Source organism: Corvus kubaryi, unplaced genomic scaffold (genome assembly GCF_017639235.1).
Source record: "Corvus kubaryi isolate FWS band 111438036 unplaced genomic scaffold, C.kubaryi_AGA036_p1.0 split3-73, whole genome shotgun sequence".
Lineage (NCBI taxonomy): Eukaryota > Metazoa > Chordata > Aves > Passeriformes > Corvidae > Corvus > Corvus kubaryi.
The window spans coordinates 38,799,436-38,822,275 of NW_024582091.1; the positions used below are offsets into that span (position 1 = coordinate 38,799,436).

The window sequence follows — 22,840 nt, forward strand, 5'->3', positions numbered from 1 at the left end:
AACCAGGAGGATTCATTCATAGAGACAACAAGATATAGTGACAAAGATCTTCTACATGGCTGAAATACAGTTTCTACCACTCCAGGGTACTTTTGAAACATGAAGGTATCAACAAATAAAACTTGCCATCAATGCCAGCCCAGGGACTTCAGCTCCTGGAGCTGTGCAGTTGCAAACTCAGAGTTTCTAACACTACGTAGTCATGAAAAGCCTGAAACCATGAACCCAAAAGACTCAATGAACAAAAACCAAAACATAATTTTAGTATTATGCTACAATCTTCTGCTTTTTGATGTATCCTTATAACTTTCAGGATTTTTGGTTCAAAATTTGAGACATCAATAAAATGAGAAGTATTGTTTTTTAAATAGTGCTCTTTAACACTATTGTGCTCTGTTGTCAATAGATGCTATTTTCTTAACTGTAGTCACCATTTTAAAAGGAAACAATTATAGGAAAAGATTTGTTGAATCAGCTGTATCACCTGTAAGATTCAGGAATATATATTGAAATATACTAAACTAACAGAAGTGACTATCCTACTTCTTCCCTTTAACTTTCAGCAGCCACCCAACATATTATGAGTACTTTAAGAATTTTCATATATGCAGTTCTCCATGTCATTACGGTCCTTATTTATTTCTTAGAGAAAAGTTCTAATAATGAGCTCTTTCTGCTACAAGAATAATTATTTTTGAGTAAAGTAAAAATCAGTGTCTGGAACAACAGTTATTAGACTAATATGCAACAACTAAGTATCCTATATTTGTATTCTTCATATAGATCTAAAAAGAGCAGGTTTTGGACTCTTGTTTCCATACCTCTAGTTTTAACATCCGGCTGTCCAGAACACTCTTGTCTGCAGTGGGATGACAGTAGGAATCCAGCATGTGAACTGCATCAGCAACCCAGTCCTGGAGGTCCTTGACACTCTGTGAGAACTGCTGGTGCTCTGCTACAATCCTATCCATTCTGGAAACTTTCTCCTGCAATTCATAGCGCAATTAGCACCAACAGCTATTTAAAGGATTGTCTATTCCCCATAAAAACTCATGGACTTTAGAATGAGTCTCATCAACTAAACTCAGAAGTTTGCTTCATACACTGATAATTACAAGTACACTTGAGCACAGAATGAATTTTGCATACACACACAAATGAATTCTCCAAACATAAAATATGAACGAAAATTTCAGAATTGTATTTTTTTTTTCTAAATGTAAAGCTGCAGTTTTCTGGTTTCACTTTTTCTTAAACATCTGGTAAATCACATCTAAGTTCCATGGCAGTGTTGCAATGGAAGCTAACTTGTGAAATTGGCCAGTGCAAACCCAGACTTCAGCCTGAGAAGTTACACTACTGCAGCAATATTTGTTAATATTTGGGAAAGAACTGCTTTCCTCAATGACTCTCATTGGTATAACCATTCTGCTGAAAAATCACTGACATTCATACAAATCAGAAACAAATGCTGAAGTTGCATTGCTAAAAGGCTTGAGGTGAACAAGAATACAGGGCAGAGTGTGTTTCGCACTGTGACAGAGAACTAAAGTCAAGTCAGGGTAACAGGCTTTGGAAGTTACTGAGAGGGATCCATGGCTATCCAAAAGGTTTCAGGATTTCTCTAATAGGCTGGATAATAGGTATCCTGCACCTTAGATGACTCTTGCTCATCCTGACATCTCCTACAAGTTCTGCTCACATAAGCTTTTGTTAGTAACTCATGCATCTTTGACATTTTGCAGATTTGAAAATTTATTATGGCCACACATACAATCATTTTCAGCAAGTCACAGATATGCTTTACAGTTTTTACTTCCACAGAAAAAGTAGAAATTACTAAAGTAGCAATCCCTTAAACACAAATACTTTCTGAATTGAATTGTTATTCCAAAACATACTTTCTATATCCTTAATCATTCTAGTTACTGTAGCAACTGTAAGCCTATATCAAGCCTTCTTCATGACATGAACTTTGAGAAAAATAACAGTCTCAATATGGAGGCTTTCTTATCTGTTTACACAAGAGAAATGGTAGAACTATTAAGTGGTGAAGTGTGAAGCACCACTCAAAAAACTAAGAGTTACGTTTAACTCTCAGTTCATGATCTGGTGGTCTAGAATTTGGCCTATGCCTCCCCTTGAACATTCAAAAGCAGCATAAGAGGTAATTATCATTACAGGATGAGGCAAAATAATCATTATAGGATGAGATGAAATAACAACTTGTCTGCATCCCGTATTTTCTAAAAAAACCCCATCTCTGCTAATTTTTGAAAAATACCTCTTTCAGATGCCACTTATGACAAAACTAAAATGTCTTCAGTGCTTGAAAGAATCAAAATAAAGTCTGATTATTGTATAATCAGTTGGGGTTTACTTCTTAATCAGTACACTTTTAAAGAATATAAAAAAAAAAATCACAGATACATTTTGTTGACAGTCCTTACTCTCCACTCCTAAAAGTCAACGTGAAAGACAGAATTGCTCAGACATGTCACAGAGCAGGCAAGCAAGACAACTGCAGTGTTTCACATTTGAGTCTTTATTTTTCCCCACATACATCAAAGGAGTTGCTCAAGAGCACATACATTGGGAGCATTACCTTTGTCAGATTGCTTAGAGTAAGATACTGAGAAGACAACTGAGACACTCTGCGCATAAAGCTTTTGCTGACAGCTTGTTCTTCCCACAGCTGCTGAGCTTTCTCTTTTAGCCTGTTGAGCTGATGCTCGTGGCAGCTTATTTCCTCAAGGACAGACTGTAAAGCACAAGCACAGTAATAATAAGAGTGGGTGCAAGAAAGCAGGAAATAGAGAAGCATGAAGGTGCCATGAAAAATAGAAGTGACATATGGCAAGCTTGCTGAGAAAGGCACACCATACGGTTACAGCAATGGAGCAGCATGTCGTAAGGAACGTGAAGATGCAAAAATTGATGGAACAGGATCATTGACAGCAAACCTTGAAAACAGTTCCCATCTTATTTAGACATCAGGATGCTAGAATGATCAAGCTTTTGTATGTAATCAATGAGGCCAGGAGGATGGGACAGGAAAGTCTGGCTGTGTTAAGAACACTTGTAAGTCACCTGCAGCTTTTGCTGTTCTCTTCTCTTGGAAGGAAGATCATGGAGCCGACTGCTACTTCCCTGTACTACCTTCTCAGTTGTGGTCAGCCACTCTTGCAGAGGCTCAGCAGTTGCTTCAAAGTCCTTCATCTGGATCTTTAAGTTCTGGGAAGATATACAAGTTTCTATGAACAGTCCCAATGCACTGGGCATAACTAATTCACATGACACAGATGAAGCCCACAAAAAGGATATATAATTGTAGGCAAATAATACACAACTCTTCAAATAAATTACATCAGCTCAGCCCATTCCTACCCCACAGATACTGAAATAAAAGTTTGATAGGGCACACTTTCAAAAAGCAAAATAGAAGCAACAGTTGAGGGGAACAGTTGAGGGGAGGCTGAAGCAAATTTCTTTTTAATGGAAAGCTTTATAGATTTTATGAGATTTGGCTCAATCTAATCCTAATTTGCCTAACTAAGGAGTCTGAATAAAGGCTAATTTGGGATATGAGTTATCTAACATCTGACTTCAGTCATTTACACTGACCCCTCCTTATATGGGCTGCCACTACTTCTAGGTGATGTCTAAATTCAACCCAATCCTGGGGAATACTTCTGGTTATATTCTTTTTTAGTATAAAATTTTGGTCATAAGAATGTGTGCATTAAAGCTTATGCAGCCATTCCTTCAATGCCTACATACTTTTCTTGTAGGCTTACTCTGCACTATTTAATAAAAGAGCATCTGAAATAAATCAAATGGAATATAAACTTGAACAGCATAGCTCCGGTGCCCTAGTTATTTTAATGTATTTTTCCCCCAGACATATTTGGTTTTCTTTTCACCTACACCCTTATCACTTAAACATCAGAATCAAAAACTAAGCCTATGAGACACAAAAATGCTTGACTCAAGAAGACTAACCTCTGAGAACATCCTCTTTCCATGTCAGCCTTGAGATGAAGAAAGGTAAGTCCTTGCTACCTAACAATTTTCTTTGGAATGCTTTCCTACATAACGCATTAAGTATAGTTAAACTTTTTCTCAGCTGTCTAGGCAGCATTGGTTTGAAACAAGAATGCCTAGGAACTTCAACTCTCCTATGCTATGCAGGGAATTCCAGACCAGACCTTTTGACCTTAAAACCTATGATCTTAAAAAGTTGAGGATTTTAAGATATTCATCACCTACTGGTTGAATTGTGAGTTTTGAACAGAGAAAGGCATTTACTTAAAAAGTAGCTCAAATAAATAAGTACATTTCACCTATTTGCAACAAGAGAGACAACATTTACACACTGTACTGGGACTATTCAATCAGCAGCAGTGTCAGAAACGTGAAAACAATTTTTTAAAAAGAACATGTGTTTTAGTAACCCAGTACACTTGATGAGACTAATGAATTTCAGCAACTGCTGTCTTTGATTCTGAACAACATCCTTCTTCATGAAACACCCCACTAAATGTGAAATCAGGTCATAAAGATAGCAGAAGTACACAAAAGTAAAATGCAACAAGAAGCATAAGACTTCTTGAAACGAGCTATTTATTAGTTCTGTCACATAATAAACACAGCTTTATATGAAATCTAAACTGTGCTGTTTGAAACAGAAGCAAAGAGGAAATTCAGATCCAGTCTTTCCTCACTGTGATTGGTTCAATACCTCCAATGCTGATTTCTTCTGGTGGAGCGTGGTGATAAAATTTTTCCAGTCTTCTTTAGCAATAACAGATTTGTCCTGGATAACTTTAGCCTTTTCCTTTGGTAAAACAGAGCACAGCAGTTCTCCTTTGGATGCTACCAGGTTTAGCTTTTGTTGCCCATTCTCACTTTCTGATAAGAATTCCTAAAAATAGTAATAAAAAACCCTATTGGTGAACTTTGGGTCCCAGTAAAGTCAAACTGCTAGAAAATTTATCAGTGATAAGAGTTTACTGTTCCTGCTTGCTAACATGCTAATGTATCTTTCAGTACATTCATTTCAATATTGCTTGTATTGATGAGATTTCCAGGTGGGATTTCCAGAACTGCAAAGTGTCTGAATAACATATACATTAAAATTCTAGGATTACCTGTATGTTCCGTATTTCATGAGCCAATTACTGGTCATTTAGTTTGATATTATACTCCCTTAAATATCCCTAGTACAGAAAGTGATAGAAGTTTCATTTCAGGGAACCATTATCCTGACAGAGATAACACAGGGGCCCCCTCAGAGGCACACACTGGACTGAAGCCCTGCAGCTATGCTGGACTTGCCATGAGCATGCGGGGGTGTGAGATGATGCTCAGAACCTGATCAATGTCCAATCTGTGTGATTTATGTCTCTGTATCCTTAATTTATCCTTCCCTGTTCAAAAGTAGTTTTCTTCACAGAAATCTTACACAATGCTGGTGTGCAAGAAGTGTGTGGAAAAATGCATGTACAAGAATTATACAGAAATATAAGGAAACAGATTTTTAAATTCCAAAGTATTGTGATAATCTCTTTGTAACTTATAATTATTAAAAAACTTTGTGAGCACTTAGGACTCAAAGAAATGTAGCGGTCTTATATAGCAATATTTTAAACAGTTACTATCATGATTATGTAATACACATAATCATTAGGTTGCACCCACGTTCAAGAGTAACAGGCTTGATACCAAAATTATTAGGTCAGGTTCAGATTCTGTGTTACACTAGAGGTCTTGGTAGAGAATGCAAAAGGTCTGTTAACTTTGAGATATTTTGACTGTAAGTTCTGGCTATATTAAAATGAAAGATATTGGTGACTTAATGATGCCAAATGGGCTGACAGACCATTAACTTCCAAGAAAAATAAAATTTTAAGTTTATACAGGTTACCTAGACATCTCTAGAAGTCCTAAAGCAGTCCAAACAAACTTTATTTCACCTAAGGCAGCTTTCACAGAGAAAGAGAAAAGGTATGGTCTTACACTATGAGGGGGCTGCAGTGATCAAAAAAAAATTCCACTGTTGAAAAAAAACCCCAGCCTTGCTAAAACATTTATATTTAATGTAAAAAATTACCAGGACTTTTCCCCCTTCTAAAGATATTCTCATCATGGTGAAGTCAAATATTTCATATATCAAGACAGCATTGTTTGGGCTTTTAAGTAAGCCACTTAAGCAAGGGAAAGTGAATTTACCAAAAAGAGGAGGCAGTGATTTGGCTTTTTGTGTTTTCTGAGCAACAGATATGAATTTCTTCTGTTATACCCTCTAATTAAAGGTATAACAGCCTTCTCATTTTGTTATTTACAGTTAAAATGAAAGTTATATTATAATAATAAAAGTATTTCTTTCAATTGATTTATTAAAATATACTTCAGTTGGTATGCCTTTCCACAGAGCTGTTTGGGCTTATTTTAGTTTTATGTGAAAAATATTCTCTTTAAGTGCCTGCTCACACTGCATATAATTTAACTCTGGTCTTATACCATGAGGGCTCCACTTTCCTACATGATGACAAATATTCACATAACTGTGAAATAATTTCAAGTACTAAGACTCAATTCTGATATCATTCTGATTTTACAGTACTCTCCCACCTAAAACATGTATTTTTTTCCCATTGTATAAGAGAAACAGACATGGAAAACTGCTATGAGACATAACTGCTTACAAACCATAGCCCAACAATTAAACCCAACAAAATGGAAAAATAAGTTTATTTCTTTGCAAGGAGTCACCTTTAGTGTTAACAATAACAACATTAACAAAAAACAGTAATTAATCAAAGCAATAAATTTGAGCTGTACATGAAAATGATTTGGTCTCAATTACACTAGTATTTTACTGCTATAAAGTTACCTGTATTTTCTGCAGACTTGCTGAAGCTTCATTGATGTTTTGAGGCACATCAAAGCACTTGGCAGTGGTGACTCTTGCATTGACCAGCCACTGCTGAAAATCCCTGAAAGCTGTCCGAAATCTTTGCTGCAAGATCTGCTCTTTACTCTGACATCCTTTTGAAGCTCGCAGGCAGAGGCTGGGTTTATCACATCAGGGAAGAAGAAGAAAGCGAGGGAGGGAGGGAGGGAGGGAGGGAGGAAAGGCAGGACTCTGTTAGGTGACAATGCTATTATTTTGTTCTCTGAAACACAATGGTAAGGGTAGGTTAACCTGGATTCCTCCTACCAAATTTATGCACTTAACTGAGGCACCAGGAAATCCATTAGAAGCTTTCAGTTCTCAAAAGCGAAGCATGTAAATTGGGACATAGCTGTCACAGATATGACAGGTACAAGTGTTTCCAGAGAGTGACTCAGTGCACCTAAGCATGAATGCATTCTGCAAGCCTCTTTCTCTCTCTAGGCAGAGGGCACAGGACTACAGCAATTGAAATTCTAACTTCTGTGGCTCCATTATGTCCACAAGGTTATAAAGGATCGATCTGAGTCATCACATCCTTCTGCAGCTACAGAAGCCAGAGACTGTAACTCCCTGCAAGAATCAACAGAACCTTGTGTCTGAAACGCAGGTGTCACACTCCAAAGTAAATCAGAGAGTGACTTGAGAGAAAGCAAGAAAACAAGCAAATACTACCTTCCCTAGCTAGTTCCTGTTTCAAGAAACCAACTAATCAAAGAAGAAGAATCTGACGGACAAAATCAAGAAAAATATCTCAACTAGGCGGCATAGCTTGTTCTCATTCAGGCATATAAGACATACTGCAACCTCACTTTTTGACAAGGACTCCTGTAATAGGTCAGGTATAGATGTACATTCAGTTTCAGCTGAATTTAGTAGCATAGGCTGGGTTTAAGGAAAAAAACCCAAAAAATCAAATTACTACTTTGTAGAACTCCTGTTGACACCAAAATCAAAATAATGATTCTAACTACTGCATACGTCTGTCTCAAGTTCTAAAATGCTAATTAATGGTTCCCTAAAAGACAGCTCATCCCACACACACACACACGAGGTTAACTATAAACAAGATGAATGTGTACCTGTTATACTCCTTAATCAACCCTGAAACTTTCGAAGAATGAGTACTTAAATCCCTGGAAAATCTACAAAGATCATTCAATTGAGTTTTGATCTCATCTGTCATTTGTTCAGATTTTACCAGAGCATCCAGTGTTTCCTGTTAAAACAAAATAAATGAAAAATATTGGTGAGTAAATATAAAAAAATACAACTTTTGAATCAAAGTTTATTAGAATTTAAATTCATTCATTTATGATCTATGTATGTTTACTTTCAAGAGTATTTTAGCAGCCAAGTCTACAGAACGTTATTTGAAATTATGAGCTTCTAGAGACCAAATTTCTGGATGCCTCAACTTCCTTAGCTCAAAATGTTCTGGAGGCCCATTTTAAGGCATAAATTTCATTTTAATAAATGAGCGATAGTATTGTCAACTAGCTGTACACATATAAAAGTACATACAATTAGAGAATGGCAAATTATATACTTATATAAATGTAATTATCCCGTTGACTTGAGTTTAACGTGTTTCCATTAAAACTGTTTTGAGCTGTATCCAGAAAGTGAATTTGTGCACAAAGCTTTTTATCAGCTTCAACTCTTTTCACAGATGACTTCATGATGTAAAAGCACAGCTGCTCACAATCCTGTGAGAGTAACTGGGTTACTGCCTGTCATTGGTGCACTGGAAAGGTTCTTGCTTTGGAGACAGCTAAGCCAACAACAACAAAAACAGAGATTTTGTTGGCTTGGCTTGCGTCACAGGGAGAGGTGTGATAAGTACTCCAACAAAAACAGTGCTTGATGATGTCCACAGCATCTCCACTGCAGATTCCTGACAGCTATTCCAGCATAATGAGCAGTGCAGACAGACTTGGCTCCTTGCCTCACTAGGAACTAAATTCTTCAGACATTCCTCTCAGACTAACAGCAGAGGTTCTGCAGTGCAGGCAGACCAGAGCATTTGGCATGCATAGAATAGTTTGGCAGTCTGGGAGAAACTTACAACATAAACTTAAGAAAGAGATCATATGGAGATGAAGACAGATTTGAATTGGGACCTGGAAGCGGGAAATAAGGATGTTCCCAAATCACATTTCTGAAGATGCATATAAAAATGTATACACACATATTTGGAAGAAAAAAAAGATGATGGAAAATGTATATAGTAAACAGTTCAGCACAAAATTGAATATTCAGGAAAAGTACAAATGATATTTTGCTGCAGCAGACTTTCAGGCCTCCCCTGATTTACATTATTCATTATCATATTATGGACTATCTTCTTTGGGCCAGAAATCTCTTCAAACATGATTAACAGATACTTGAAATAGTCACTTGTTTCAATGCCATACAAAAGTAGCATTTGAACTAAGTAATTATGTAAGAGCAATAGTGCTTAGGAAAAAACCTTAAGCTACTTTTTGCTTATGCTACTTTATGTTAAACTACTGAAACCATTTTTTGGGAAAGCATTAGAAGTAACCACAATGGACATTACCTAAACAGAGGATGTCACAAATTGCCCAGGGCAAGAATCACCATAATGAAATGCTAACAGCCCCTTTCTCTATGTCAAGAAAACATCTCTTAAGACTAACACAAGGTAGAACTGCCTGTTTTCAACGCAATTTTTCAGTTTCAAATAACCTACCTCAATAACTACTAAGAGTTTATTCTGATTACATACAGCCTTAGGCACAGCCTACTAACAAACAGGAGCAATAACTTGCCAAACAGGGTAAATTTAACTGTGGCATTTTTCCATACAATGATAACACTGTTGCAGCCACTTGGATTTAATATTGACTCTGACAAGTACAAAAATAATTTTCTGAATTTCAAGTGCAAAATCTGTTGCTCTAATGCTGCACATACCTAAGGGAACAGAGCTTGAGCATAACAGAGTAACAGAATGATCTTGCTACAAACTAGGAAATGCATTTTTGATTTGTGGCCATGGCTAACATGGCAACAGAATCACTGTGAGACAATAGAAATGGAAACTGCAGTGCTATTTTACATTCACAATAGGGCCTTTCCCTGGGGTCCAAAAATGGAAGGATTACTGTCACATTTCCTCTAACTATAAATAAAATGACATAGTAGGGCTGTGCACAGTTACGTCATGAGATGCCTCTGCATCTTCCTCATTAGCCGAAGTTTACAACCATCTAATCTAAATAAAGTGTTGTTACACAGAGCTACAGAACATACATATTATATATACTACTAATAAAAGCAATATCCTTTGAATTTAGTATTTCTCCAGTTATGGAATAAAAAATGCCTGGTGCGTTGATAACAATCCCATGTCCTCATTTCCTTTTTAAAAACATATACACATGGAACACTTTGCATATTTGTATAATTATTTGCTTCATCTTAATGTCATCTTAGTTACTTTTACACATTATGGCACTCAAGCAAGCAAGTTTCATAAATCCATGCAGGGAATTCTGTGAAAGAGGAAACCACAGAAATAACTTGGCACAGACTCTGCAGAAGGAGATTAATAGGCTCAGTTCAAAGAAAGGTGTTCTGAGGTTTTTCTGAACATGGCTTCAGCCAAGGGGTCAGGAAGCAGGCAATACACATCTCTCTCCCTCTACCAAAACTGCTTTATTACAATGCTACACTGAAAAAGAAATACTCCGCATCTTTCATCAACATCTGTGATTCACTGTAGGTGACATACTTACAAACATGTATCTTGATTGTTGCAAATATGTGTATATATAACGCGGCAGGGGGTATGATATCTACATGGGGAATTTTTTGCTAGGAGACAATCAGGAAAAGAAACAACCTCTACTTCTCTAAATTCCACTGCATTCCAAAGCAAAGCAATTAGCAATTACACCAGTTTCCAGATTAACTTATTTAAATATTGGACAAGATCTCAACGTGCATAATGTAGAGGATATTTCAAGAAAAGGAAAGCATAAGCCAAACACCTTCCCGATAAACTGTAAATCAGAAATGGCTCCAGTTTCTTACTTGGCTTTTAGGAAACGCTTCACATTTCCTCCATCAAGTGTTACTCTGACTCGAACCACTGAGCAACTTGGAAGCGCAGCCCAGAGCCAGCGTGCCAGCTCCTTGGCTTCCTCCCAGGGGCAAGCCCTGGGTTTAACACCTAAAATCCAGGCAGCGTTTGCTAAGCCTGGTACAGCAGAGGCCAAGGGGAGGGACGTCTTCTGCCAACACCGCTCGCTGTGATCACAGTAACACGCAGAGTTTGCAAAGTCGGGGTTTCACAGAAATACCTTCCGCAAGTATTGATTTTACGACGTACTTGATAGTCCCGCTTGGCGGAAGTTTCCCGCCCGCGGTGACCACACATCTACAGCGGAAAAGCTGCTAGGAAAAGAGACATGCCCTTACTTTCTCCTTGCGCCAGCTCTCCACCACCTCGGCGTCCGTGCTGCGGCTGTCGGCGGGGGCCAGCCCCTGTGCCCAGGCGGCCAGCTGCCCTCCGAGCCGCTGCACAGCCTCCTCCAGCCGCCCGGCCTGCGCCGCGAACTCCCGCTCCGACAGGGCCATCTGGCTGAGCAGGTCCCGCAGGCCGCCCTGGCTGCGGCGGGCGCTCTCCTCCCACTGCCGCCAGTCCGCCTGCAGCGCCTGCATCTCGGCCGCCAGCAGCTGGCACCCGCCCGCCGTCGTGCCGCGCTTCGCGGCCGGGGCCAGCGCCTCCACTCGGCTCAGCCGGCCCGCGCCGCCCTGCCGGGACTCCACCAGCTCCTGCGGGGAGACATTGCCATGGTAACCCGGCGGCCGCCACATTGCCACCGCTCCGGACGGCGGGGCCCGCCTGGGGGGCGCGTCCCGTCCCGTCCCGTCCCGTCCCGTCCCGTCCCCAGCGTCCCGCACCGCCCCGAGCCGCGGCTCCCTGATGGCAGCAGTCTGGAAAGCGGGGGGAGTAAAACCCAGCCAACAGTGTGCGGGCCTTGCGGGGATTAAACAGCAGTTCTGAAACTGTCTTAAGCTTTGGAGAGAAAGAAATAAAGAATGAACGTGTTTTAAATATGGAAAATACAATTTAGGTCGAGATGAGGAACATAAGGACTTTGTTGTGATCGTTTTCATAAGAAATGCTGGTATATAGGTGCTCGCAGCAGTCCCGAAAACACAACTGCAGTTTACAGCCTGGCCGTGACCTGTGATGTGCCAGAATTGGTTGAACATGTTTTTTTCTGAGTACATGGTTTTGGTTTTGTTTTCAGAGCTAAATTCTTTCTACGGGATCCTATTTCAATCTCGCACATCTCATACACGGGAATCTGGAAGCTTTCAGCTTAAGAGACTGGAGAATGTATAAATACCATCCCAAACGCTGCATGCTACAGTCACGTTATTTTTTCTCTCGTTCATCTTACAAACTAGGTGCTGCTATCTCCTCCCTTTCCCGTTTTACAGATCAGGAATTTGAGCACAAGGGAGACTGAAAATTACCCAAGAGTGTACCAAAAAATCTGTAATTTGATCTTGGGAATCCTGAATCTTTATCTAGCATTCAACTTCACTGCCCCACTCTCACATTTAGGAGCAGAAAAAAATGTTGCTAGCCTGAATATCTGAATATAAACACCAGGCTCGGGCAAAACATGTAGCCTGCTTTAATGTTTGCATTCAGGAATATGCAAATTTCTTAAGCACTCAGATGACTAAGAATAGGTGCCAGGCTAGGTAGAGTATATACAGGGAGGCAACTCATACATTTCTACCATGTTTGAGGAGAACCATCCTTGTGCTGCTTTACACATCTCCATTTCACGCAAAGCATGAAAGGTTGTCTCTGATTTAGACAATCTGCTCATGGAGAAAACGTATTTGGGGATGAGGAAAGAGAAGTATTCATTAATCAGCCAAGCCACATTTTTCTGTGATGCCACTAGGCTTCCGCTCTTGCAAATTGTTTCCATGTGTGCTCTGGTTAACTTAGGTCTGATTATACTTTTACTCCATCTGTTAATATGAGAAGGGAGTAAAAAACAAAGCACAGCTTAGAAAGCTTGATTTCAGCTCACTGAAATGTAATCACCATTTCAAAGAAAAAAAGAACAAGACTCCACAACTGTTAGACTGCTTTTTTTTTTTTTTAAAGTGTAGGGTCTGAATTGCAGAAGAAATCATGGAAGCTCACTTACATTGATTTTGGCCAGCTTTTTCTGTATAGTTGGTGTATCTCCAGACACATCTGACCAGCGGTGAAGCTCTTCCTTTGCAGAATGAAGCCAGTCTGTGAATTCATGCACAGCATCCAGATAAAGCAAATGATCTTTCACGATATCTTCCACTTTCCTCATTTTCTCCTATCATTCAGATAAAAAAAAAATAATAAAAAGACCATTAAAGTACTTAAATACTATGCTGGCTTTAAGCATGCAGTGCTGGTTTGACTCTATAGCATGCATTTGAATAGTGAATAGCTTGTGGCATCAGAACACTGCTACACTGCAAAAGGTTTGGTTAAAGTTGGTCTGGACAAGCTTTTTCTGCAGAAACCTTCTGAAAATGTATGCAAAAATATACTTTAACAGAGTCCAACGTAGAGTTTAGCAGGTATCAATGCTGCAGCTGTGTCACTCTGGCATGCTTTTCCCAAGACGCTCTGGAGAGAGTCTTGCAGATCACCCATGAGCACTCCCAGGGAGCAGCATTGCTGCCAGAAACCCAGCTCTTACTTAGAAGCACCAAGTCTCTACAAATGCTAAGCAGAGTCATGGAGATGTCCCATAGGAAAACCACAAACAAAAAATTTGGCTGTCCAGAAGTACAAAAGGAACTTATGGTGCCGAGTCCCATTTTGACCATCACATCAGAAGCGGTGGCTCTCCCCAGCCACTTGCCCTGCAGTGCTGGAGGATGCTTTCCCTGACACAGACATGCAGCTGCTTCCTGGCTCCATCTTAGCTTTTTAATGTAAGCTTAGACTGGGGTCAGTTTATCTTGCTGTGACACAGTGAAGGAGTACAGTGGTTAAGATTTGCCTTTGGTCTGACTGAGTAGACTTATTGTTATATTCTTTTGAGATAACACTAATTAATGTTTATCAAAACTAACTAAAAGTGAAATGAGCTAATCAAATAGATTTTTACCCCTGTGTAGATACTCTAATCTAGATTGAAGTGTCTTGATGCCAGTTTCAAACTAAACCACCTACAAATTAAACTCAGGTATTTTAAAGTTTGAGTAACTCAACATTCAGCAAATGCTATTAAAAATTAAGTTAGATTAATAAGCCCTGCTGTTCTCCCTGAAAATACTCTTTATAATCTCTCAGAATGTGTCAGACCAACTTGACAATGAATGGTTGGTCTAACTGATCATTTACTTTAGGTCATCTTAGCTGAACAAACATGACCTAAAGTAAATCCTCAAAGTTTTTATACCTTAATGTGTTTTATGCAGCAACAGGGTATGTTGTCCACGTGCACCTGACTCTAACCAAACAGCCTCCTAGGGAAGCAAAAGACTTCCAGGAAAGGAAACCATGCATCCCTGTGTACATTGCTCACACCAAAATACAGCACCAGTACAAGGGGAGGCAAGGTGTTGCACTCCCATCTTCTGGCTGGCAGAACGTCTCAGTCAGCTCACATATCTTTCCTTAGAAACAAAAGAGAATGCCTGTATAGCATGTGCAGTGCTTAGTGCCTTGAAACACCACAAAATATGGGTATATATCTTTTTGACAATAGGATTTCTCTTTCTGACAATATGTTTCCTGCTCAGAGAGCCATTTTATTCTTCCCTTTCTAGGCAAAGAAAAAAAATTAAAAAAATGCTAGGAATGAATGAAAAAGAATTAGTTGAAAATAAATATGTCAGAATATCAGGAATACTGTTGTATATAAGAAACTAGGAACAAAATATATGGCCTTCACTTTCCAAAAACCATGCCGGTTTCAACTCCCAATACCATTTTTGCATTCCATTATATTTTAGTAAACTATATTCAGTTTTTTTTATTAGACTCAACTATACCAGAGGCAAGATTATTCACAGTCAATCCTTTAGTTACTAAAAAATACAAAAATCAGAAATTTTTAGCTATATATACAAATGTCTAAACATTTTACTTACCTGAAATGGAGATCTTTATCTTACCTTGGCTACAGTTGTGATGTCATTGAACTGTGTTTTTAGTTCTTCTTGAGCTGCATCTCCAAAGGAATCATCCCCTGTTTTTTCATATAGTTCCACAGCTTTTTCAATGAGTTGCTGTAAATCACCCGAGTGATCCTCTGTCTCAGAAACAATAGCCTGGAAATGGTCCAGCTGAGCAAACTTCTCCTTCAGACCAATCTGTGGTTCTAAAGGCTGTTCTACTTTGTGATCCACATTCTCTAACCACTGTTCCAGCTGGTTTTTTCTTTCCAGATAGTCATTCCACTGGCTAATGACAGAATCTAGGCAGCTTACATTAAAAGAAACAAAGTGCAGATGAGAGCTTGAGAGCTTTTGAACAGTTTGGGGAAAAAAAAAGGCTGCTTATTCCTTAATTGTTATATTGTCTGTAGCCATGCACAATAGATTTAGAATATACTTTTATTCTCCATCTTGCTTTTGTTTTCTATATCAACTTGCATCCAAGTTATTTTAGAATTCCTGTGGCTTTTGGGCCACTTTGTACAACCAACGTAGCTGCTCCCCTATTACAGGTTACATGAGCAATCTGTCTCAGACTAATGAAAAGCACATTTCAGTGTTCAGCAAAGTAAAATATGGAACATTACTGGAGTTCTTTATCATCAGAGTAATAAAATATGCAGCAGCCTATGAAATTACTGTCAATTAAGAGATATTCTGGCAAGTTTTGAAAGAACAAATCCATTACTTATAGTCTCATTTACAATTTATAAGAAGTATTCCCTTCTGTTATATATTGCTCTTCCTAGTAGATCACCATACTTCTCTGGGATTTAAGTTGAGGAATGTAATTCTCATTTCACTGGACTTAGAGATAGATAAGGGTGTGGTAAGGATTTCACTCAAAATACCATGGTCTAACCTAATCTAAACAGTATTTTATGATAACAATCGGGTGAAATTTGAGCAACATCGTAAAGACAGCCCATTATCATCTTCTACATACAATTCTATTACGATTTTCGTGCAACTAAGAAAGTGGCACCACTTTCAGTTACTATATGTTAAGAAAAACATAGACAAACTAGTGATAGTTTTCAATCTATTGAATAAGAAACAGGTGTGATAGAGGCCCAGAAAGTATTGCCACAGAGAAATTGAGAAACAACAGTCTGTCCAGAACAGAGGAGATGGAGGCCTTCAGATATATAAAATTATCTCACACAGTCAATAAGAAAAACTTTCCATTTCTACACAGGTTAAGATGAGATGAAATCAGCTTAATTTTACAGCTAATGCAAGAAAGATTATTTGGAGTTGATATTAGGATTTTTTTTAAATTATGTTTTTAATTTTTAATTTATGTTTTTAATTTTTAATTAAAAACATAATGAAAAACAGAATTGAGAAACCTTCCCTGGTTTATGTACGGAAAAGGTGGACAAATATCTGTCACATTGTGTCACATTCTTGGTCCTGCCCAAGTACAGGCTCAAAAACTCAGAAAGCGCTTTCTAGATTTTTCTCTGTATAAATTTGCATGATTTATATTAATTTTTAAATCAATGTGAAGTACCATTTCATATGAAATTTGATTCATCTGATAGGGTCCACTCATCTTTTTTTTAAAGAAGTGTGTGTTTTTTCCAGGCAATTTTGGTTGTCTCTGACAGTGCAAATTTCCCCTCACACACCAGTAATGAATGAATGTACTTCTACATGCTGTAAGGTAGCACTCTCTGTAAGCAAAGATGGCAGGGTCTGACCTGTGTTTTCCAGGGATTCTTACCTCTGCCAGCTCACTGAGGTACTGATGATGTCGTTCCATACATCCTTCAGCGTCTGCAGCTCGGTTTGTATTACTTTTTGTCCTTCCTCATTGCTGCTTTTAAGTGCTTGTTCTCCTTTGCCAATGGCCATGTTCAGCTTAACCTCACCGTCACCTTTGAGTAAGAGGATCTCCTGTGAGGCAAAACAGGTCAAAATATCAACTGTAACCTGATGAGAAGTGAGAGCTGTTATTCTTTCAACAGTGAACACCATGTTCTCTGAGCTCATCCATCCTGAACAATCATATCCAGTATGAATTCCTAGACACTTTTTCTTCTAAGGGCCTGTACCTTGCTATGTGCAAGTGCTCTAGCAGTTTTTTCCACAGCTATACAGGTTTTTCACTGCATTGGTCAAGCTAAAATACTGCTCACATTGCAGTAGATGCTGAGTAGGTCAAGCACTGCACAATAAGACAGCACCTCATAGCTATAAGAAACCTCAGGAAAGCCCATGGCAGATCTCCTAACAACCTTCCTATTAGATGCTTATCTAACCTCTTCCTGAAGACCTCCTGTGATAGACACACCACAGTCTCTCTCTCTGTCAATTATTCCAAGGCTTCCCCTCTATTAGAAAGCTTTCTGGGACCTGAATACATATTTTCATAGTTCATTATTCCTTATGAAATGTAATACCTGACACCTGTTTCCATTAAACTTCATCCTGTTTTTTCTACTTCCCATCCCAATTTGTCAAGATTACCTTAAATTCTGATCCTCTTCTTCATAACCATAGAAATAATAAATTATAAAAATATACCTTTCCCACTGATGTGGCCCACATCCAATATTAATCTTGATGTGTAATATCTAGTTGTATCTTTCTTTACCTGAATTTGTGTCAGTCGTCTTTCCAGTGTGGCTTTGCTTCCAAGAGTGCTCTGTGATGATGTCAGTTTATCTTGAACCTCTTTCACCCATGCCCACATACTCTGCAATGCCTCCTCAAAAGTGAGATGCTCTTGGAGTGCAAGCTGACATGTCCTCAGCTTCTCCTTGACACTTTTGACCATATTTTGATAATTGGTGAGATGTTGGGAAGCCAGACGCACTTCCCTCCCTGCACCATGGCCATCTTCATTTAAAGTCTGTGCCATTTGGGACAGCTGATCAAAAGATTCCCTGAAAGAAAATAATGGGACTAAAAGTTTCAGAAAGCATATAGTATTACAGCCACTGGCAGAAGTTATCAAGGCTGCTGACGTAATTACCTACTCCACCAGTGATAAGAGTTCACAGTTAACTGAAAAAATCAGTTAGGAGAGACTGAAAGAATATAAGCAGCGTGTATCAATTAATATCTTTTCTTGTGTGCAGTACCATTTCTTGCAGAATTTTGGTGCTCAGAATGATCACACTGAAATCTTTGTGTTAAACACTTAAATTAAAAGCTACCTTAATTTTCTTTTCAGCAGTCAAACTTTCCATTTCTGTACGAACTACTACCCTTTTGTACCTGCCAAAGCTTCTAAGAAGTTCGTAGTCTTGGACAGGTAGGAAGGCATGATGGAAAGGTCATTTGTCCAGGATTAGACAATGCCTCTGGGGTTCAGTACAAGGGTCAGTAAAACAGATTAAAACTGGGTCATATCCAGTTAATCTCAGTTTACTTGATCACCCTTCCTGATACCTGATACCTGGTGAGTACAGGGAATTTCCATCAGACCAAAACGTCTTGCATCAGTCTCAACGCAATAGGGACTGAGAGGGTGTTTCTTTTTAAGATGCTGTCAGACTTGGACAACTGACTACTATTTTTGTTCTATCTTCACCAACCTAATAATAAAAAGAGAATTTGAAAAAAAAGTGCGTACTCACACTGGCAATTACTTCACCATCTACTGGCTAAGTCTGAATTTTAGAAAGATTTTACAGCTAATGTGGGTGCCTTTTGAGCTCTTTTATAAAGCAAGCTTCATGGGAGAGAGGATTCTGCTAATCTGGTTGGATGTGAATGTTACAGGACAGAAAGAAAATTCTAAAATGGCTATAATGATAAATGTAATTTTCACTATTGCTTTTAAAAGCAAGATTTTTAACATTTATTTTCTAAATTATATTTTCAGTTTGCATTAATTAATGAAGTATGATAAGTTTTTAATCATAAGAAATTTATCATTACCAGATACTGGAGTTGATTGAAATTCATTAGAAATGGAAGCATCTGGATTCAGCCTCTTTTCACAGAGTATTTTCCAATACTTTCCTCTAGCTTTCAAAAACACACTTTACCCCAATAAAGTTTAATTTTACTTCTGCCCTAGTAGAGCAAAAAAAGAGAGAATTTTAGAAAATGTATTTTCAATATACCTTGAATTCAGCAACTCTTCCAGGAACTTTTCCACTTTTTGCACCTCCTTTTTCTTCTCAGAAATAAGCTGTTTGTTCTCTCCTAATGCTTCTGTGCTTATTCTTTCTTCCATGTCATGCATCCACAGGGCAAGCTTCTTGTACTGATCTTCAAAGCTACGGAGCAGATAAATACTCCCTTAAAAAAATACTTCTCAAATGGAGTAAAGTTGGAAGAAGTTAATATCCACAAGACTGGGTATCAATTTCGTGCTTCAAGAATAAGAGTTGTACACAAAACATAATTCCACAGTGACTACTAGTCTAAAAATATTCAGCAACTCTAAAAATGTTCAGCAAAATCATGGGAACTACAGGGTGACCAGAAGCCTCCAAAATTTAAAGTGACAGTACTTTTATTTATTACTAGATTCAATAAAAGCAGACCAAAAGAAAGCTTTTTTCAAATTCTTATAATGATTTAGTCAAAGAACAAACAATGGGTAAAAGTGGGCTTTTTGTCAACATTTATGTGTAGAACACCTGAAGTGTTGTGTTTTCAGTTTCCACTACAGAAGAGAACTGGAATCTTGAGTGCTAAAAACTCACCAAAACAAGTTCTCACCCTAAGTTTGAAAACCTTTTTCTTACATGCAGGCACACTGTCTCATCCTGCTGTTTTACCCATTGCTGTCACACTAACTTTGCTTTCCATTAGCAACAGTTTTGAATCTGCTTAGATCTGAAAATATTTTAACTCCCAAAATTCCAGCCCTAAGCAGTAATTTAAGAGTGTTTCCTTCTTGGCTTCTTAGGAAACATATCCATTTGGAATGGGACAGAACAGGCACATGCTGTGTAAGAAGCATTCTATCTTCAAACCCCAGGACAGAAATAAACACTCATCACACATTTTCCATTCAGAAAATGGAACTTAAGTTACTGGAATCCCAACTGATTTGGAGTTTCACAAGCTACGCAGAACTTCTGCATACATGATCCTGACCTTTCATTCTTTAACCAAATCAATACCCTTGGAGAAAGACCTGTTGATTTGTTTTTATCAGAGAACTTCCATTTCTCCTAAATATTTCCAAAGAAAAAAGCAAACAGGACTAGAGCAACCGGAAAGAATTAATTTTGCCTTGCACTTTGGCAGCCAGAAATTTTCATGCAGTCTATTTGTGACTGCTGGTATTACTCACCTTCCCAGGTGTGAGGCACAAGCTTCCAGGGCCTTCTTGTCATTCAGACACTGGTTGAGGAATTCCTGGAAGTTCTGATTAGACTTTGCTATTTGCTCCTGCATATGGCTCACAACTGGTTTGGGTAAACAACCATATAGACTCTCTCCTTCCTTGCAGGCAGCATCTAATTTGTTCTGTCCTTCACTAATAGAATCCAGCACACCCTGTGCAATGAAAGAGTATTGTTTAAACACATAAGATTTGATAATTAAAGATAAGCAATATTTCTGTGACAAGTGGCTAGATTTCTCCAATAAGATGAGAGCCATGTCTAGCTATGGAAAAAATTTCTATGCAGATAGTTCAAATAAAATTTTACTAAGTGGTGCCACAATTCACAGCACTCAATTTTCTTATTTGATCCCAAGGTAGCAATGGCTTTCTCTGAATAGTTTAATTATCTCTTGAAGATGTTACACATTTCAGGAATTAGGGTTGTTTACAACAGGTGTCTGCTACTTATGTTCTGTCTCATCAAAAGTATATATCTACGAGCTTTGACAAAGCAGTATTAATCTGAAATGTTGAATAAGTAAAAGTGTTCTAAAAATAGGAAAAGGAAAAGAAGAGAAAGAAAGCAAAAAGGAAAAAAAATATTAATAATCAGAAACAAGAATAGTATAGTTACACATAAACCTTCCAGAAATTAAATTCTGATCTCTCAGAACAGGGACCACAGTTTTCACTGTATTCCCTCTAGAGTACATACTGCTGCCTTGAACCATTCATATATTACCTTTTTTAAAACAAAAACAAGTGTGTTAGCTTCTACAAATTATTTTAGATATATAATTGGTTACCTATACTAAATTGCTAATTACTGTTTGGGGTTTTTTTAAAATTTCTTCACTATACCTGCAAGTCATGTAGCTTTGCCTCTATGGCTTTGCTGTCCCCAGACCTGTCAGATGATTCTTTTACTGCAGCCTTCACACCAGAAAACCATTCCTGGAATTCTTGCATAGAGTCTTATTCAATAAAAAAGTATAGAGAAGAGAATATTTTTTAAGATACAGCATTATCCACAATATTATACAGCTGTTTTAAACAATTCTTTTATCCTTCAGAAACAGTGTGTAAAAGGTAACAGAATAAGTCTAATTGTCTTCAATAATCTTGAGAGTAGGATTAATTTCACAAGAAATTAGATGTTTCCACTATAAACATCCAACTTTGAACAGTCTTACTAGGCTGCCCTTGACAGTCAATTTCAGTTTATGCTATGTCCCAATTTTATGCTAAATAAAACCTAGATCAGTATCTTAATAAATAAGATTAAAAGTTGCTTACTTTTCTCCACTGACTATCCAGGGAGCCCAGGAAATACTTCAGATGTGTACTTTTACATTATAAACACCTCCATTTGGTTATATACCTCTCTTTATTGCAAATATACAAAGTGTATTTATGCAATAGAGGTGAATACTAACAGTGAGGAAAGGTGCATTTTCATGCATATGACATGGTTAAACTTGAATGGTGTTTATGTAAAATGCTTTGTTTCATAGCAGTTATCCAATGAACATTTGGTAACAGGACTTTTTGAGAGGCTCCATACGAAAACAAAGTTGTAATTGCAAGTGACATCACTGGAAACTCTGGCAGACTCCAGAATGACTCATGGCTGTGGATAACAGCTCACTCATATTAACCAGCTGGAAGACTCACAGAGGAAATGTTTTTCCAAGGACTCTTGCATCCTGGCCTGAGTTCTGGAACAGAGCAGATTCACAGCTTCGTACTTCTTTATTAACAAAGTGACAGTGCCACCAAGAGCTTCCAGCTCTACCGAAGGGTATTTGCGACAGAGGCTGTTGAGGGTCTCACAGGTTGAGTCAATGCTGCTTTGCTGAAGCTGAAGGTCCTTTTGTGTTTCCTGAAAATAAAGTTACAGCACAAATAAGATAGTTATAAAGAAACAAAAGAACTGTCTTTTTCTCAAGCATTCCCTACTCCACCTATATGTTCTTTCCTCCTGTGCCCTATAAGTCAGCCCAGACACAACGAAGGAAAGAGGCTCTGGATCATGTTTCCTTAATCTTCCAAGTGAGATGACTCCTTGAAACTAAAGAGCCATTGCAGAACTGTGAAAAGTGCTGCTTCTCATGATTTATTACTCTACTAGAAATAAATAAATTTCAAGGCATATTGAATAGAAATAGGTATTCTCAGCAAAGTCTGAAGGTACGTGGGATGCAGTATGACACTGGTATTTGGCAGGACTTCTGAATAAGCAGGACTTTACATACAACTTGAGAAAAATGTTTTCTGAAAACTGAATGTGAATTGGCTATTATATCAATATTAACTGTGCTCACAGTCAAATATCTCCATGTGGTTTGTCATGTTATGATGTGCTT

General features: G+C 38.2%; 1 protein-coding gene across 18 annotated transcripts in view; it reads right to left on the reverse strand.

Moving 5' to 3' along the window:
- Nucleotides 1-22,840, reverse strand: part of SYNE1 (spectrin repeat containing nuclear envelope protein 1) — a 294,381-nt gene that overhangs the window by 139,051 nt on the left and 132,490 nt on the right. For 17 of the 18 annotated variants that reach the window (XM_042016475.1, XM_042016490.1, XM_042016480.1 and 14 more), the window contains 15 exons: nt 22,149-22,356; nt 21,336-21,448; nt 20,439-20,644; nt 19,255-19,410; nt 17,775-18,066; nt 16,902-17,074; nt 15,131-15,440; nt 13,168-13,332; nt 11,405-11,761; nt 8,038-8,174; nt 6,896-7,073; nt 4,742-4,924; nt 3,091-3,234; nt 2,606-2,761; nt 822-986 (listed from right to left, as the gene is read on the reverse strand). In XM_042016475.1, the coding sequence (XP_041872409.1) occupies nt 822-986; nt 2,606-2,761; nt 3,091-3,234; nt 4,742-4,924; nt 6,896-7,073; nt 8,038-8,174; nt 11,405-11,761; nt 13,168-13,332; nt 15,131-15,440; nt 16,902-17,074; nt 17,775-18,066; nt 19,255-19,410; nt 20,439-20,644; nt 21,336-21,448; nt 22,149-22,356 (2,943 nt within the window). The remainder of the gene's footprint in view (nt 1-821; nt 987-2,605; nt 2,762-3,090; nt 3,235-4,741; nt 4,925-6,895; nt 7,074-8,037; nt 8,175-11,404; nt 11,762-13,167; nt 13,333-15,130; nt 15,441-16,901; nt 17,075-17,774; nt 18,067-19,254; nt 19,411-20,438; nt 20,645-21,335; nt 21,449-22,148; nt 22,357-22,840) is intronic. The other variant, XM_042016485.1, reaches the window with a different exon arrangement.